The 18,518-nt window shown below is 37.0% G+C and overlaps 1 protein-coding gene across 2 annotated transcripts in view; it reads right to left on the bottom strand.

Annotated features, from left to right (window-relative positions):
- ACBD6 (acyl-CoA binding domain containing 6) overlaps positions 1–18,518 on the bottom strand; it is a 137,137-nt gene that overhangs the window by 71,765 nt on the left and 46,854 nt on the right. For both annotated transcript variants that reach the window (XM_059675459.1, XM_059675458.1), the window contains one exon: positions 4,507–4,612. In XM_059675459.1, the coding sequence (XP_059531442.1) occupies positions 4,507–4,612 (106 nt within the window). The remainder of the gene's footprint in view (positions 1–4,506; positions 4,613–18,518) is intronic.

Here is an 18,518-nt window from a genome sequence, read left to right as displayed (position 1 = left end):
TTCTTGGCGTCTCAGTCTATGAATGTGTAAGCACTTCATCGAATGTTCTGGCAGGCTGGGGTAAAGGTAGCTGCATGGGTAACAAACTGGAAAACCTGGGAAGCTACTGTATCAAAGTAACTGAATGATACAGAAGCGATACATTTACAAGTTTTCCTTTATTTTCACCAAAAAAAAGTGTTATTAGTGTAAGCTGTTTGTGTTTTAGACATTTATGTTATCCCTTTCACTGCTGTCCAATAATCTTTGCAAAGGTCATGTGTGAATCTGATTTTCAGTACTATTTTTATACATTTATCCAAACCCAGAGAATGTACAACACCAAGAGTCAACCCTGAGGTAAACTAGGAACTTGGGTGGTTCTGATATCTCAATGTAGGTTCATCCTTGGTAAAAAAAATAAAAATAAAAATAAAAAAATAAAAAAGTACCATTCTGATAAGTGATATTAATAAAGGAGGAAGCTCTACATGTGTGGGGTATGGAGGTACGTGGGAAATCTTTGTACCTTCCTCGCGATTTTATTGTGAACTTAAAACTGCTATAAAAAATTAAGTTAAAACAAATAGGTGAGTGGCTTCTTCATTCATCTCTTCATTATAGTCTCATTCTTTATTCATATTAGTCATTAAGAATAATCAAGGTAACTAAAATTTATTGAGTGCTTACTATTTATGTGTCAGATACTATTTACCTGCTTTATATATATTAACTCATTTAACCCTCAGACACAGGTGCTATTATTATTACCATTTTACTCATTAGGAAACTAAATCACAGAACAAACTAAATCACAGAAAGGACATACAGTTAGAAAGTAACAGTGCTAAGACTTGAACCTATGTAGTCCAGCTCATCACCATTATATTATACTGCTTCTAGTTACTCATTCTTTCAATCATCCATTAATTCATCTTTTTTAAAGTTTTATTCCTTGCTCCCTCCTAACTTTTATTTTATTTTTGTTAATCTTCACCTGAGGATATTTTTCCATTGACTTTTAGAGAGAGGGAGGGAGGGGGAGAGATAGCCAGTGGGGGAGGAAGGCGGAGGGAAACGGAGGAAAAGAAAGATACAGAAACATCAATGTGAGAGAAACACATCGATTGGTTGCCTCCTGCAAACACACCAACCAGGGCCAGGGATCAAACCTGCAACCTAGGCATGTGCCCTTGACTGGAATCATACCCAAGACTCTTAGGTGCATCGCGCCACCGGCCAGGGCAATTCATCTTTTTTTTTTTTGAGCATTTAGAATATGCCAAAACACTAATGGAAACATTTTCAACAAGGAAGATCTCAAAACATTTACTTTCTCAGGCAGTTATTGAAGGAAATACTGCATCAAAGCCAGGAAATGAATAAGGGAGGGAGATACTCCATCAAAACAGGAAAATAAACAGTAAGAGATAAAGACCTAGGATCAGAAAACAGAAGAATCCAGAAGAAAGGGGAAGAGAATTCCCAGGACAGGATGACATCTATGCAACAGGTCTGTAGAGTAGCCAGTCTGGATTATAGATGAAGAAGGAAAGAGGTTTTCAGAAGGAACATTGCTAAAAAATATATGGGATTGAATACCTAATGTATTTGTACAGAGAAGACCTCTGTTGGGCAATCTGAGGAAAAAATTAATGGCAGAAACATAGAAAATATAAAAACAAAGAAAAGAGGCAATTATTAACCTTGAGTAAAACAAAATGTTGTCCCTGGTATGCAGACTGTATTTTTCATAACTATATAATTATTCATTCTCTTCCCACCCTCACCTTTCTTCTCTATAATCAAAGCAGACTTCCTACCATTACTGCCCTGGGACTTGCCCTTGTAACTTGTTTTGGCCAAAGGACTCTGAGTAGATGTGACACATGCCTCATCCAAGCAAAGTCTTTAAATGTATTTGTGGATCTGGTCTTTCTGCCTTTAGTTTCTGCCCCTATCGAGATTGGATCTCAGAATGAGAAAATACACAAAATCAAGATGAACTGATCCCAAACAAGGCTAGCAGAACCCAGCAGAGCCTCAAGTGACCCAAAAACCCTTTTGAAATATGAGAGAGAAAAAAAATGTTTTTGTTAGCCAATGAAATTTGGGGTTGTTTTGCTACAGCAAAAGCTAACACATATAGTACAATCCATAGCTCAACAATAGACAATATTTATGTAGTCATAATATAACTAATTATATTATACTAGAGGCCTGGTGCACAAAAATTCATACACTCCAGGAGGTCCCTCAGCCTGACCTGCGCCCTCTTGCAGTCTGAGACCCCTCGGGGGATGTCCACCTGCAGGCTTAGGCCCACTCCCAGGGGAACTGGGCCTAAGCTGGCAGTCATAGACATCCCTCTGGCAGCGTGGGAGTCCTTGGGGGATGTCCACCTGCCAGCTTAGGCCCACTCCCCAGAAGATCGGGCCTAAGCTGGCAGTCAGACATCCCTCTGGCAGCCCGGGAGCCCCTGGCAGTAGGGAGCGGGCCTAAGCCACAGTCAGACATCCTTAGCACTGCCGAGGAGATGGGAGAGGCTACCACCACTGCTGCTGTGCTTGCAGCCATCAGCCCGGCTTGTGGCTGAGCAGAGCTCCCCCTGTGGGAGCACACTGATGACCAGGGGCCAGCTCCTGTGTTGAGCAGCGCATGTCATAGCGACCAGTCATTCCTGGGTCGTTCCACTGTTAGGGTCAATTTGCATATTACCCCTTTATTATATAGGACTATGTAGGTAAACTGCAAAAGAAACAACTAAAAGAATGTAAAATTTTTGCCTCAAGGGAGCTAGAATCAAATGTGAGAAGGATGCAGGTAAGGGAGTACTTTTTTTTGTTTGTTTTAAGACATAATTTGATATTCTTTGACCTATTCACATGTATTAATTTTATAAAAAAATCTTAACTCAGGAGCACAAAAATAAGAAAAGACAATAAAATCAAGGGAAATAATCATGCCTGATTCCCTAAGAAAAAGTATTCTGATCCTGAAAGGCAAAGACCCTTAGCTGGAATCATGACCTAGTTTTATTATTTCACAATCTGGCATCTACTTTTCTCTAGCTACATTTTTCTTGATGGTTTGTTTCAATACTTAGGAGAAAACAAACAGTATTACTGGTTCCCCTTTACTATAGAATTATAGCCTTACATTTTCAGTTCTAGATGTCACTGACAATATGTTACAGGAAAGATGTTGCCTAAAGTGAGATAATACCAAGTGGGACAAAAGTAGGTTTACAGTTGTTCATATGGAAAATAATAATAAAGAATAAACTCTGTTTTGCATAATCACAAAGGACTATCCTATACAGAGAGATCTCAATTAATACATAATTTGATCATTTATCTACTCGACACATTATCTATAATCACTGCATGCCCTTTTCCTAATAATTGGCACCTGCTGGTCATTTCAATCAGCTTTTACTGTATTACCAAAGAATGAGAAAAATAATTAAAAGTGAATTAAAGTTTGCATCTTTTTTAGAAACTAAAATTCAGGGACAATTTAAGCTCAATAAATAGTATTATTCACAAAACAAATAAACTTAAGAAATAATATATTTTACAAAATATATTTAAATAGTGGGCCCACATTTAAATGACTGGATTTACCAAAATTCTTGAGTTTTCTAGAAATATACTTATTGAGTAAAGGACAATATACCATTTAAGATATAATGATAGAAAATACTAAAGCTATTTATAATATTTCTTTATATATATATATATATTTTTAATTGATTTTAGAAAGAAGCAAGAGAGAGAGACAGACAGAAACATCAATGAGAGAGAGTCATTGATTGGCCACCTCCTAAACACCCCACACCAGGGATCAAGCACGCAATCTGCATGTGCCTCGACTGAGAATTGAACCCTGACCTCTATGTTCATAGGTTGATGCTCAACCACTGAGCCATGCCAGCTGGGCTAAATATTTTTATACTAGAGGCCTGATGCACGAAATCATGCAAGCTTCCTTCCCCCGGCTGCTGGCACCGGCTTCCCTCTGGCACCTAGGACCTAGGCTTCCCTCCGGCCGCCGGCAGGCACCCAGGACTGGCTGGGGCTTCCCTCCAGCTGCCGGCAGCACCCCGGACCCAAGGTTTCCTCCAGCTGCCGGCAGGCACCCAGGACCCAGGGCTTCCCTCGCAGCCCCAGCTTCATCCAGAAGGTTGTCCAGAAGGATGTCCGGTTGAATTAGCACATTATGCTTTTATTATTATAGATTTCCTATAGATCTTACTTATGTTAACTGTCTCTCCCTTTATCATAAACAAGAATGAATTATTTGAGTGCAAGTTTCACCTAGTAACTTCTGTGCCATGACAGAAATATGATGGCTACATACACAGGAAGTATCTTCACTGGCTGACACCATCTCATTTAGATATTCTGACATTCTCTTAACCATACTGTTCTTTGAATTGTAGTTCATAGGCCTGCCATTTAGAAAAAAGCACTGGGGCAGAACAAGAAAGCATAAGAATATAATTACAGGGCATGTTTTTCATACCTCTTCATCTTTCATATTCACATCCACATTTTTTGATTTGATGACTTTGGATATATGGTCAATGTTGTTTTCTCTGCAGTAATCAAATATGTTTTTATCTTCTTCCCTAATGAGAGTAAAAATAAAAAGTCACATATTTTTAATACAACCTGATTGCTGCTGACAAACATTAATAAAATCTGTTTTTATAAAGGATTTTACATGAACAATAATGGATTTTCAATAAGACATAATACATCCAACCTCTGAAAAAGACGAAAGTTTATATATATAAAAAGTTATATATATATATATATATATCCCTAAGCAACTGGTCAACCGTTCGACAAGTCACTATGACGTGCTCTGACCACCAAGGAGCTGCCCCCTCGTGGTCAGTGCACTCCCACAGTGGGAATGATGCTCAGTGAGCTTACCAAGTGCCAGTAGCAGCAGGCGCAGCGGGGCCCGGATGAGTGGGAGCAGCGCAGCGCCCTGCCTGGGCTTGGGCTCCTCCCCGGTCACCTGCCACTTCATTCACTACTACATCCCGAGGGGTCCCAGACTGCAAGAGGGCGCAGGCAAGGCTGAGTGACCCTACCGGTGCATGAATCCATGCACCAGGCCTCTAGTCAACTATAATTGTAAGGAAAAGCTTCACTGCTTTAACAAGTCACACCAGCACCATAACATAACAACTTCAGTAGATTATCTCAGTGCTCTTTTCCTCCCCCAGTTACTTTCACACACGGACAGGCACATACTTCCTTTGTCTCAGAATTTTCCATTGTAGCACTGAGATAAGAAGCACTGTAATGTCTACACAGAGGCATCAAAAGATCAGAATACAGCTTACTGCTTGTCTTAAAGGACAATAGAATGACAAGTTGATTGTTACTCAAATTTTATACACACACACACACACACACACACACACACACACACACACAAAAGTAATTTTCTTAAGGGAAAGATAATTAAAGCATCACAAAATTCAGAAATCCTACATGAGATAATAGAAACAAAGACTGGGAACAAAATCTGAGAAGCATACTAGGTACCCAACACCATTCTAAGTACATGTACTTAGAATGAATGTACACTTATCCAACAACTTCAGAAAGAACAAGGAGATATTACATGATCCTCTAAATGGCATCGAATTTACCAAAGGTAGAACAAGAGAGCTAGAACTCACTCAGATCAATTGATTTTATATATAGTACATTTTTCTATTATATCTAGCTACATCTCGACTAGTCAACTGTAATCTATTCTACACACAAAAGCAGTTCCTAACATGAGGTCTTTGAATTCTCTAAAATAGGATACAGAACTATCTATGTAAATGCATGTGCATTTTTCTGAATGTGTGTGTTTCTGTGTGTGTGTGGGGGGGGTGTTGAGGGGAAGGTGGCTTCAATGAGATTCTCAAAAGGATAAATCCTTTGGAATATTAAAATGAAACTGTTTCCTATGTGGACTGCATTTTCTGGTCAGGCTTAAAAAATGCAATTTGAGCTCTAAAAACTAGTGTTTTATAATCTCAAGACCACGCTTCCATTCATCAGAAATTAAGGCACCTAGCCATAGGGGTCCTCCTATTTTAAAAGCCAATTTAAATACTTTATACCTTATAAAAATTATTTTCAGTCAGAGGTAATTAAATTAAAATACACTACTTTGGCCTTATTCATCTAAGTTTTCCTTATGCATTTGATGTAGTCAGTTGAGCACTTACTACATGCAAGGCACTGGGCAAAATTCTGTTGTTAACAGGTAACAAGGATAAGCAAAAAGCTTTGCATTCAATATATGCACAGTAGAGTTGGGATGATATTATCGATACACCAGCAAAATAGGGTATAACTGGATCTTTAGAAAGGCCTAAAAAAGTACAGAGGAGAAACAGTTTGCCTCAAGCTGGAGAAAATGAGGTACATGTGCAGGAAGAAATCATGTTTAAAAGCAAAACAGAGGTGAGCAAAAATAGGTTTATAGTTGCTCATATGGAAAATAACACAATAATAAATAATGCAAGAATACACTTGTGTTTCGCATATGAGCAACTGCAAACCTACTTTTATGGTCTCTTGAAAATGTCCACTTTGTAGAAAAGAAAAATGCTTTTCCAGATTACCTACTCTGAAAGAAATTAGAGAAGTCTGAGACTAAAACCCCAGAAAGGAGAAGTCTGATTTTAAAAATTAAGGTTGCAAATAGTACCACTTTAACTATATTTAACCACAACCAAAAAACACAGTTTCTATGAAAACATGTATTCAGAATACCAACTTGTTAATAATAGGGACCTATTTTCCTCCAGTCCAGTAACAGAGACCCCTCTAATTCAAGAGGCAGCAACTTCAACTGTGAGAGAAAGAGCTGTGTCATTTTAAGTCATCATATAAAATATACTACTTACCAATTGTTTTGAATTTGAAAATAATGGGGAGTTGATGGTGGGGCACAGAAAGGAAAGTAAGGAGGACCCTTGGGATGTCAGTTACTCATACCCAATAACATGTAAGGGCAATTCATAGATAAGAAAACCTTCTGCGTGGTCTCTTTTCCTGAATCTCAAAATGTGCATGTACACCTATGTCTTAAACAGTGTACAAGAGTAAATATAGTACAAACATATTCAAATTTTTATTTTGCTTAATATATTGTCAATGTTCCTTATGTGCATCAAATATTCTAATTTGGTATAAGAGTTTTTGGAGGGCAGAGGCAGTTTTTCATCTGAATACCTGCTTGTTGTCTGTACTTTATCATTGCTAAATAAGTCAGGCACACAGAAGTATTAAGAAAATACTTCAGGGTAGAGTATACAATGTAAATTAAATATCAAGAAGAAATTCAATAAAATCACCAACAATATGATACAAAATTGAATGACTAATATTAAAAAAATTAAGTGATAATGCTTGGGCTTAGTTGTTGAATAGTTCTCTATCTTCACTCCAAGTCTGACTTAACTTACTTGCCAGCAACCAAACTGTCAATACAATGTCACCACCTAGTGGCCAAAATGGAGGAACATTGGGAGCACTATCTTTCCACATCTCCTTTCTTGCCTCTAACAAGATTATGTACAATATACAAATCAAATTCTCTCTTTTCCCTCTACATTTCCCTGTCAATACAGTCTCCCAGAGGCAAACTCCCCTTCTGGATCCATACTTAAAGGAAACATGTGCAAGTGATTCCAACCATTACCAAATACAATAGAGCCTTAATACATGTTAGTGCCCTTCCTTCTACATGTTCTCAACTTATCTTCCTTTCTCTTATGATTCTTACCCAGTTATCGTTCTCCCTCTTTCCTCAATATAAGAGATAAAATTATCATATCTGTTCTTTATGGATGAGTATGAGTTATGTTTGTGACTACTTTCAAGGATGTAGTCCCTCCCCACATTATTCCTAGCACAAGACAGAATGTCTCTCTTTAGATTACTCCCAATTTCCCAAAAATCACAGAAAATATATTTGTATCTTTGAAGGAAAAAAATCACTGGCTCTCTTTGAAAAATAAAGGCACACCTTTATGAGAAAGAGGGATGGTGTTTAAGTATGGTCATCTTTCATCTACCACAGGAAGACTAGAACCTTGCCCATTCCTAGATATGCTATGTACCACTTTCTACAAAGACTGCATTTCCCTATCAAAAGAATATTTCAAATACTGTAGTCAAGTTTCATGGCAAGCGACCCACAGGTTGAGAACCGCTGTTCTAGGAAGTAAACCCAAAAGACTGTACCAAGAATTAGCAAACTACTATTAATTAAACTTGTTACTCTTTTGCATGAAAATACTGTTTAACATACTAGGAACCGTTTGAGGGAAAAATATCAACCTTAGGTTGTACTGCCTCAGGATATAAAGTCTTCCATGGTACCAAATAAAGGGACAATTTGGGTAAAACTTTGGTGTTGGGAAGCCCTCTATAACTAACATTAGAGGATGAAAGAAGTGAAATGAACAAAACAAAAAGCGGACTTGATGTTAAACCCTGTCTCATTCTCATAGAAATATTCATCTGTTAAACTACGTATTTTAAAAAACTTAGCTCATTGACACATTTTCAATAAAAATTACCTTATGTTTAATAATTATTTAACAAAATTTATTATGTATGTTTATCAACTATATAGAAATAATTGTAACTCAAATGAGAAAAAAAGTTAATGCTTTAAAGCTTTGGGGTAACAAAAATTTAAATTTTTTTAAAGACTAACTCATATACATATTTTTATTGCAGAGGATTATGAGTGTGATAAGGTTACACGAAATATATTACTTTGAAATAAAATTATGTGGGAGAAGTAGAAAAAATGATGTAAAATTTCTGTTAAAGAACTTGTTCATGTATTTTTAAGTCAAGATCAGAATTTTATTTAATTAAACTTTATTTTGAGATGGTTGAAGATTCGCATGCAGTTGTAAGAAAGAATAGATTTTTTGGACCATTTTTCCAGTTTCTTTCAATGGGAGCATGTTCTTGTACTTAAAAAAAAAAAAAAAGGATATCATTACAGCACTTAGATTCCTTTGGATATATCTAAAAAATGATGTTTATTTTACATTTTCATTATTTACAAAATGCCAGAGATTACACCCTTGAAAATTATTTAAGTATTTAAGTAATTTTTTTAGATATCTTAAAAAGTGTAAAAGGGAACATAGTCTTTCAAAATTATCTTAGGGACTACATCAGCAAGAAGGTTTTTTGAGTACCACGTCTCTAACCCAGTATTTTAGAAAGCAGAAGAGGCCCAAAGCAAGGAGCAGGCTAATCAAGGATGACCAAAGAAAGCTGTATAGGAGACTTGACAGGACAGCTTAGCTTTGAAGGATGAGATGACAACGCAGGTGGGTAACTGAAGGATTCCGAAGAAAAGAAAGGAAAGTATCACCAAAATGAAGTGTTCAGGGGAACCTCAACCACTTGGTTATGATTGGGTATTGGGAGATAAGGTTAGGGATATGCTGAACATAGATCCCAAAGAGCCTTGGCACACTCACTGCATATAAGGTAAGAAACAAATGTAGGTAATGAGTTAGCAGAACAAAATAGTTATTCACCTTCCAAAACCTGGAATAAAGGGAAACAAAATTGCCCTCTTAAAGTTAAACTAAACTAAATAAGCTACTAATGAGAGGAAAAAGGAATGTTTCCCAGGTAGACTTGAAGAGCTACTTGATTCAGACACTAACCTTAACACATCTAAAAAAACAAAGAGACAACTAAGGGGGAAAAAGTTAGTGATGACAATTTAAACACAGACCAAAAGAAACAATCTAAGGAAAAGAGCATTCTGAAGTATTTCTCTGCTGGGAGATGGTTTGCTCAGGAGGCCTCATTAGAACCTTGGTGAAGCTGGTGTGTAAGGCTTATCTGGGAGGAGCAAAAGAGATAAAGTCAATTCCTAACTCAGGGATTAAACAGTAGTCATAGCTGTCATATTTAGCACATGAAAAGTCCCAATTTTTAATTAACATTTAATTCAAATTTTAGATGTTAATTTCACCTTTGTAAAACATTCAATCTTACCAAAGACCATAAATGAGAGCCTATACTATGATCCCCAGGTAAAACTTGCAAATAGTACAGTATTCTTTCTGAAATACCTTGATCCTAAGTCCTGAAGGAGGCAAAACACTTGGGCAGTAACTATGTTCAAGAAGCCTAGAATTCAGACCAAGGCATTTAAGAAACTGTTTTTTTGTTGTTCTTAAAATCCTGGATGACAAATAGTCATTTAGAAATTGTTCTTAAGTTGCCAGATTTCATTGATTCTAAAATACATTTTTTTTCATATTTTAATGTTTCTGGTAGATCTTACAATGTGTGACATCTTATAATTGATTAGTGGCTTTTAAAAAATGGTGTTCTAAAACCAATGGTGCTTTAGAGTCAAAGAAGTAATAGGATAGGTTCAAACTACACAGTGCCAAATGGACAAGTGAACTATGATTGAAAGAATTCATATAGGGTATACTGAATCACTATCCTCCAACTCAGAATGCTTGCTACTAGATCTGCAATTAGGATCAGTTATGGGAAATAACCAGTTAGTTCCTCCCCTCCTTTACGTGACATAGCAACATCTTCTTTCACCAAGTAATAACTATTTTCAGACTGCGATATATAAGCAGTATACCTAAAGGACTAGAAAACTCGAAAAGCCTCAAATACAAAGTTCTGTTTATTATTTTATTTATATTGTCAATCTGTAAGTAACACATTTTTCTCAAGCAAGCAATGACAAAGGGAAGATCAATGTATACTTCTTGTAAATAACTCATTATACTAGAAAAGTTATTTAGCCATGATTTATAAACACACCAGTTACCGAAAATAAATTTTCACCTCTTAAAATCTGCTTAACTCTAAAAAAGTTGGTTGAAAATTTCTGATACTTTCAATGCCTATAAGAAAAAACATAGTTCAATTCTGATCAATTCTTGCAAAACCAGTGGCCACATCTATAGAAAAATCTATAGAATCCCTTGACTAACAGGCTCTGCAGAACTGAGTTATATTCTCAACCATTAAGGTAAGTCTAAAATCAATAGAAACAATTAATCCAAAGAAAACATCATCATCATCATCAGTACACTGATAAATGAAAGACTACAGTCTCTAATTTTACCAGTAAAGCACATTTTAAAAACACTAAGTAGAATGAGATTTAATTCAAAATTTAAACTGAAGATATTTAGTACATTAATATAACAACAACTGTCAAATTCAATTTCACCAGTTGGAGATTACAACTGTAGCAGTTAAGAGCAGAGTTACAACCATGTGACCTTGGGCAAGTAACCTAACTGCTCTGAGTCTCAGTTTCCTCATCTATAAAATACAGATACAGTATTAATAATACCTACATCTCATAGGATCATTCTAGTTACTAGCTTACAAGAAGTAGTCAATAAATGTGAGCAATTTTACCATAAGGTTTTAGCATATACTGTAAGCTGGGGTTATGTATCATATATCCTTATATAACACTATCAATCAATTCACCTAACAAAGATTAATTTGACCTTCAAGGAAATAAAAATAAGCCAATGTAGTTGGAGTAGAGTGAACAAAGAGGTGGTGCAGAGGGGAAAATTGTCATTAGATGAAGATGATGAGGGCCCTGTAAGACATGCTAAGGATTTAAAATTTTATCCTAAGTGCTATAGGAAATCATTAAAAGGTTTTAAGCGGGAGAGTGATATGATGAGATCTGAGTTATAAATCCGGGGAAGAGACAGCACAGGAAGAGAGAAATCCAGTTTCAAACCGTTCTGTAGTATCCTGGCCAAGAGACGATGATTGTTTAAGAGTAGCGATGATCATGCAAAGGGAATGGTAGTGGCAGTAATAAAAAGTAGAAGAATATGGATTATTTTTGAACCTGAAGAAACAGAATTTCTAATATGTTAGAGGATGAGAGAGTAGAACAATATGACAAAGACTTAGAAACAACATACCCATAGTATACACATCTTTATATGTGTACACACACATACATACACTAAATTATGTAAACAAGTCTAAGTGCTTAGTATTTCACAGGTACCACTTATAGAAAAAGAAGAAAAATATTAGAAGAAAGGATAGACAGACAAGAGAGAACAAAGTAGAGAAAAGGAAAAGGGGGAAGAAAAAAGAAAGGAGAGAGGAAGAGAAAGTTACGGATTAGTTTCAGTTGTTGAGTAATTCTCTTGCTCAGAAAAGGCTGTTGATCTGCAAACAGGTAGATTTGCCTATATGCTTGGTTGACATCATGACACTGAGGACACAGGAGCTAAATAAAGCGCATAAGAAAAGGGTGAATATGAGAGCCAGGAGACTCTTACAACAGTTACTGTTTATGTCAAGACCCATTTGTCTCAAGGGACCCATTTTCACATAATCTATAATTATCTCTTCGCTTTAATCGCCTTGTCATTCCTGAGGCTCTCATGGGCACTGGAAGAGGAAAAGCTCATTAACTAAACCTTTTCTCCTCTCTCCAGCCACCCATGGCTTTTAATTGCTTGGTGTGTTATTATCTAGGAGTGCAACTGGGATCATTTTCATAAGAAAGGGAGGTAGAGAGGAGGAAGGGAGCCATGAGTCCCTGAGGTATGTACCACAGACAAACCTTTGCTTTCTCAATTATTTATGCCAGCTGAGGTTTTACAGGCTGAATAAATCCATAACTCAAGTTCATTCTAAGCAGTCAGATTCTCAAGGGGGAGTTTTCCACTTGCCTATCCACACTTGTGTAGTCCTCAAAGAATAACCAGAATGTAACAAGACATATGTCATCCAATTTATCACCTATCACCAAAGTGTTAACACAATGTTGATCATGGGCAACACAGTGAAATAGGGAAGGATTTCACTATTACCAGCCAAACAGATGAAAGGAAGCAAGATAATCTTTTTGGTGCTAAGGGCAGTAGTGTTAATGGGACAGTGGTATCCCAGAGTGACTTAACTTATTGGAAGCATAAAAATCCAAATTTTCAATTAAAAAAATACTATTGAAGCCTAAGAATCTTATAGATTTGTTAAAAACAGAAAGAAAACCCCACAAAGAGATTGCTATAAGGCTCTGAATAAATAACTACATGGAATTTTATACCATTTCATTTTATAAGTCATTTACAATAAAATAATATTCATTGTAGCTTTTTCTCCAATCATACTCTTTTAGAGTACAATATTATATAAGTGACAGGCTTTTATACTACTTTTATTCACTTTGTATTTTCACCAAAAATTATAAAATTAAAGCATAAAATAATCACATTCATTTTTGTTTTTAATACTTATATCCTCCATTTTATAATCAGAACTAAAGAGCAGCCAATGAAGAGATATTTCTAAAATATTTTAAAAATCCATTATTGTTTAAAATTTTTAACTTTCTAAGTCAATAATGAAAGAATCTCTTTAAAATTCTACAGGCTTTTGTGTCTGACCACAGCAGTGACCTCTGGTATTTTCTGCCAAAACAGTTCATTTGTCTCATAGAACAACTAATCAATTCTAGAGCCCATCAATCATTTTAGCTGTATACTGCTCTGGTCTTGCTTAGAGAAGGTCCAGATGGCTGCCAGTGTAAGTGGGATTAATAAAATTCTGATAGATTACATAGCATCAAACTATAAAATATAACAGAGAAGATCAACTCTTATTGCAGGGTGAGATGGATATTTATAGGCTTCATGTATTGTATTTTTAATTCTTGTTCTAATTCTAGATAAAACTTTATGTGCCAACTTCTAGATAAAACCTTCCATGTATACAACTCACCCAAGTGTTTATTAAGTCACTATATGTAATACAGAACCAACTGACTCTTTGCAAAGTCCTAAGCTTATTCACCAGAGCTTTTTCTGCCAGTCCTCAGTATAAATGAAACACAACAGATCTCAAGACTAGAGTAACTGTGAGGGACAAGATTTCTGACTCTCTTGCTTCTATAGTTCCAAACACAGATCTAATAGCATTGACTCTCCCTTCCCTGTTTTCCAATTTCTTCTGTAAAAGCAAACAACCTGTACCACATTCTATAACCAGACTGACATGTGATTCTTAGCTCCTACATAAGTCGTATGTAATGGGTGTTAACTGTGGAGACTCTGAGTAACAATACTATTAAAGCTAACAGTGATATAGTAACTTATTTTGTGCCAGATACTTACTGTTCTAGGATGCCTATATGTGTGTATTCCTATAATCCACATAAGTACTACATGAGAAAGGTATTATAGTTATTTACCCTCACTTTTCAGATAACTTGTCTAAAGTCACAGAACTAGTAAGTGGTGGAACCAACATTTGAATGCTGGCAGTTTGGCTCCATAATTTTTTTACTTCATTAGCCTCACACTATATCCCCTCCGTTATACTACAGAACCATTAACTAGCTTCAGGAGGAACTGGGTCAGGGCTCTGGAATGTTAACAGAGATCTGTACCTATGAAATTATATTATCGCTTTCTCTGACAGAATGGAAATAAAGGCCAGAACCCAAACAGGCAGGAGCAAGCTCAGAATTGGCCCCAGTGGTCCATGGCTCAAAAACATTTACAATAAAACTCAAGTGGGCCCTTAACTTATCAGCTACAGTGCACATTAGTCAGGAAAGCTGCCAGGACAATGGAGCCTTAAGAAATGGGTTTATTAGAAACTGGTTTTCCTGATCTTTAATAATGTGAAAAAATGTAGAGGTTTATATAGTTAAGACCTTCGAAATACATTTTTAATGTTCTTTTAAAAAATAATGGTTCAGTAGAGGAAAACTTTTCCTTCCCTTCAAGTTTCAACATTTTAACCATGTTTCTAAAACTCTAGATCCTACTGTCACTTTCACCTTGGTTGAACATAACACTACCAAGACTGCAATTAACTTCAGTTAAAAAACGACATTCTCTCGGCAAAAAAAAAACAGCACCAGCTACTATATTTCACCAAAATACAAGCAATACTTGATTACATAAAAGCTAACAATACCCTGTTTCCAATGTTGCAACTATAGTCTTATACTTAACACATTGCAGACAGATCACGAGAATTCTTGCTTCATATTACACAGTGTTTTACAAAGTATCATACTTTAAAAAGATAATAGCTTGTAAGAACATGTAATAAATAACTTCAAAATGCAATGGGTTTTTAATTTTAAAGTGTGCCTTTAACATTTATGTAAAACGTTTTTTGTAGTTGTTCAATAGAAACTTATTTGGCCATTGGGTAAAGCTAGCAATAAAACTACTGGTCTGCAATGTGTTTTACGAAACAATAAGGATTATATCTGGTCCTTCACTGGAGTAACCCAACATTTCAATGTAGAATAATTTTTATTGTGATCTAGTTTGTTATGCTGGAATTCTGTTCAATTATAAAATGAATTCTCTAATATAAGAAAATCAGTAGTTGCTGTAATTTCTGATGTGCTATCTATATACTAGTATATAAAACCTTAATATGCAAACAGACTGAACGGTGGAATAACCAAAAAACCAGTCGCTATGACATATGGTGACCACCAGGACGTGCGCACAGAACATGGCGACGTCAGGTGCGGTAGGATGGTGAGGCAGGTGAGTGGGGGCACTAGATCAAGGCGGGGCACTGGTTGCTTTCATCGGGGTGAGCTTCTGGTGGTTACTGAAAATTCTTTGCTCCCTCATGCCGCGGTTCCGCCAGGCACTTGCACCTGCTGCTGGTGCCGGCCCCACTCCTATCCGCTGTGGGCACTGGAGCCGCTGCTCGCACCCGCTGCGGGTGCCTGGTGCCGGCCCCAAACATCCCCCAGGGCTTCTCCACCTCCCCTTGCTCCTGAGGGGCAATCGAGGCCAACAGCCGCCTCTTGCACCTGCTGCCGGCAACGGCCCTGCTCGCACCCACTGCTGGTGCCGCCGCTCGCACCTGCTGCCAGTGCCAGCCTCACTCGCACCTGCTGCTGGTGCTGGCCCCAATCGCTTTGTACCATCAGTGGGTGCAAGCGGGGCCGGCTCAATCAGCATGTGGAAGCAGCGGGAGCAGTGCTGCCGGCAGACAGGGGACCGGGGGCCATGGCGGGAGGGGCCACAGAGGATGGACGGAGACCTGCCCCTGTGCCCACCGCAGCCTCACAGCCTGCAATTTCTTTTCAAGGTGCACAAATTCGTGCACTGGGCCCCTAGAAGTAGTAATGAAATTACTGTTTGTAACAGTTAAAAGGCTTTCTGTGGCTCTCATATTCATGTTTCTTATTGTTTCATATCTTAACAATATGTTCCGGAACACAAAAACTTAGATTACATCATAAGAAGACTAATATTTCAATGACTTAATGAAATAAGGCCAAGACTAACTAGTTTCGCCATAGCAGAGGTTCATAATTCATTTCATTAACCAATAATGTTTATTAAACATGCATGTAGATGTAAAAAAATATAGAGAACATACTATTAAAAGGTGAAGAAGATTAGAAGCACAAATATCCACAATGTTTTGTCTCATAGATTCACAATAAATGTGAGTTGAATTAAAATCTCTACTTTATATTAAAATAAGTGATATTATTTTATGTTTCTTATGATCAAATTCTAAATATTGATTTAAATGTAAGAGTCACTTCTTTAGGAATTGGATCGAGGGTAATCAGGTAGGTTAATTCTTCCAGTGTAATTTAGCTCTATATTAGGAATACTCCAAGTATCCAGACATTTACTCTCACTTCAATTGGAGTACATGTGATTTGCTTTCTGTTCTGCAGAGGCACTGAAATTAGTCAAGTCACTGGACATTCCAAAAGAATAGTACTCAGCATGTCATTTTCAAAAATACTAGAGTCTTGGAGCCCTTAAAGAAATCAGCACCCAAAATAAGGATCATTATTACTTAGAGATAAGCGATTGCTATTATTAGAAATATGTATGGTGATTTTAAAAAGCGAAGTCGAGCCCTAACCAGTTTGGCTCAGTGGATGGAGCGTCGGCCTGTGGACTGAAAGGTCTCAGGTTCGATTCCAGCCAAGGGCATGTACCTTGGTTGCGGGCACATCCCCAGTTGGAGGTGTGCAGGAGGCAGCTGATCGATGTTTCTCTCTCATTGATGTTTCTATCTCTCTATCCCTCTCCCTTCCTCTCTGTGAAAAATAAAAAATATATAAAAAAAAGCAAAGTCAAGAAACTATCTCAATTCATTTCCCTAACTAAACTATCAGCTCCTTGGGGAAGCAGCTGGGGGTACCTCCCAACAGTTGGCACTTTTGCTAGATACTTACTAACTTCTGGGAACTTCCTCAGAATAATGAGAGTACAGAGATGAATAAAATATGATCCCTGATCTCCAAAATCTAAGCTTAGTGGAAGGATAGAGTGTTCTTAAAAATTATAATTCAATGTGTATAACATGATAAGTGCTATAACAAAAGTGTGAACAAAGGACTATGGGAAAACAGAGAATGACTAACCTCTCCTTCTATCACGTAGGAAAATGACTTGATTTGAACATTTAATAAACTTTGATTGGTAGGGTGAGGGTTCTAAGATGCCATTTTTAAGTAGACTCTAAAGATGGAATATATAAATTAAGAACCCCAAAACATTTTCTGAATATATAAGAGTTAAGGGGCAGGGGGATTAAGTTCTGAAAATGTTTTTTAAACTATGCTTCCTCAAAACTGTATGGGCTCCTCAGGAGTTCTCAGAGACCCAAAAAGGCATCAGGGTGGCAAATGTACTCCAGGCCAGTAGCAGCCTTAAAGGGTATCTTTATTCTCCTTAATTCTCCATCAGCCTTTCCCTTTCATAACCCAAATAAATATTTAATCTTAAAAAATGGTGTGCTTGCTATGCAAATACTAGTAGATTCAAGAGAGGACTCCTAGTATTAACTGACTGATCATTAACTGGAAACTATGAGCATTCATAGTGTTATCAGTAACTTCCCTCTCAGAATGCTACCTGGGAGTTGTCATCATCACTTCCTTATGTGATGGATAATGTCATCAAACTCTTTTGCAAGAGTGAAGCATAACATTTTGGTACAATTCCTCTTCACTCTATGAAGACACAATTTTCCACTTAAAGATTAGAGCTCATTTACTTCATGTTAACGAGTAGGAAAAGTAAAGTTCAGATAACTCAAAAAGAGTAAAAACATCAGAGATTCCTATTTTGTTTTTATCTGTAAAGGAGCAATCTTAGATGAATGTGTCACATGACTTTAAAGCAGGACAGAATTCCTGATTTACACAAACAGTGCTGAAAGAAAAAGATTATCCAATAAATTTTATATGTAACATAAAATTTAAGACCTTTATTAAATACAAAATAACCTTTAAAAATTTTGTGTTTGCCGAAACCGGTTTGGCTCAGTGGATAGAGCGTCAGTCTGTGGACTGAAGGGTCCCAGGTTCGATTCCGGTCGGGGGCATGTACCTGGGTTGCGGGCACATCCCCAGTAGGAGATGTGCAGGAGGCAGCTGATCGATGTTTCTCTCTCATCGATGTTTCTAACTCTTTCTCTCCCTTCCTCTCT

Source organism: Myotis daubentonii, chromosome 18, assembly GCF_963259705.1.
Source record: "Myotis daubentonii chromosome 18, mMyoDau2.1, whole genome shotgun sequence".
Lineage (NCBI taxonomy): Eukaryota > Metazoa > Chordata > Mammalia > Chiroptera > Vespertilionidae > Myotis > Myotis daubentonii.
This window is presented reverse-complemented; position numbering and strand designations above follow the sequence as displayed.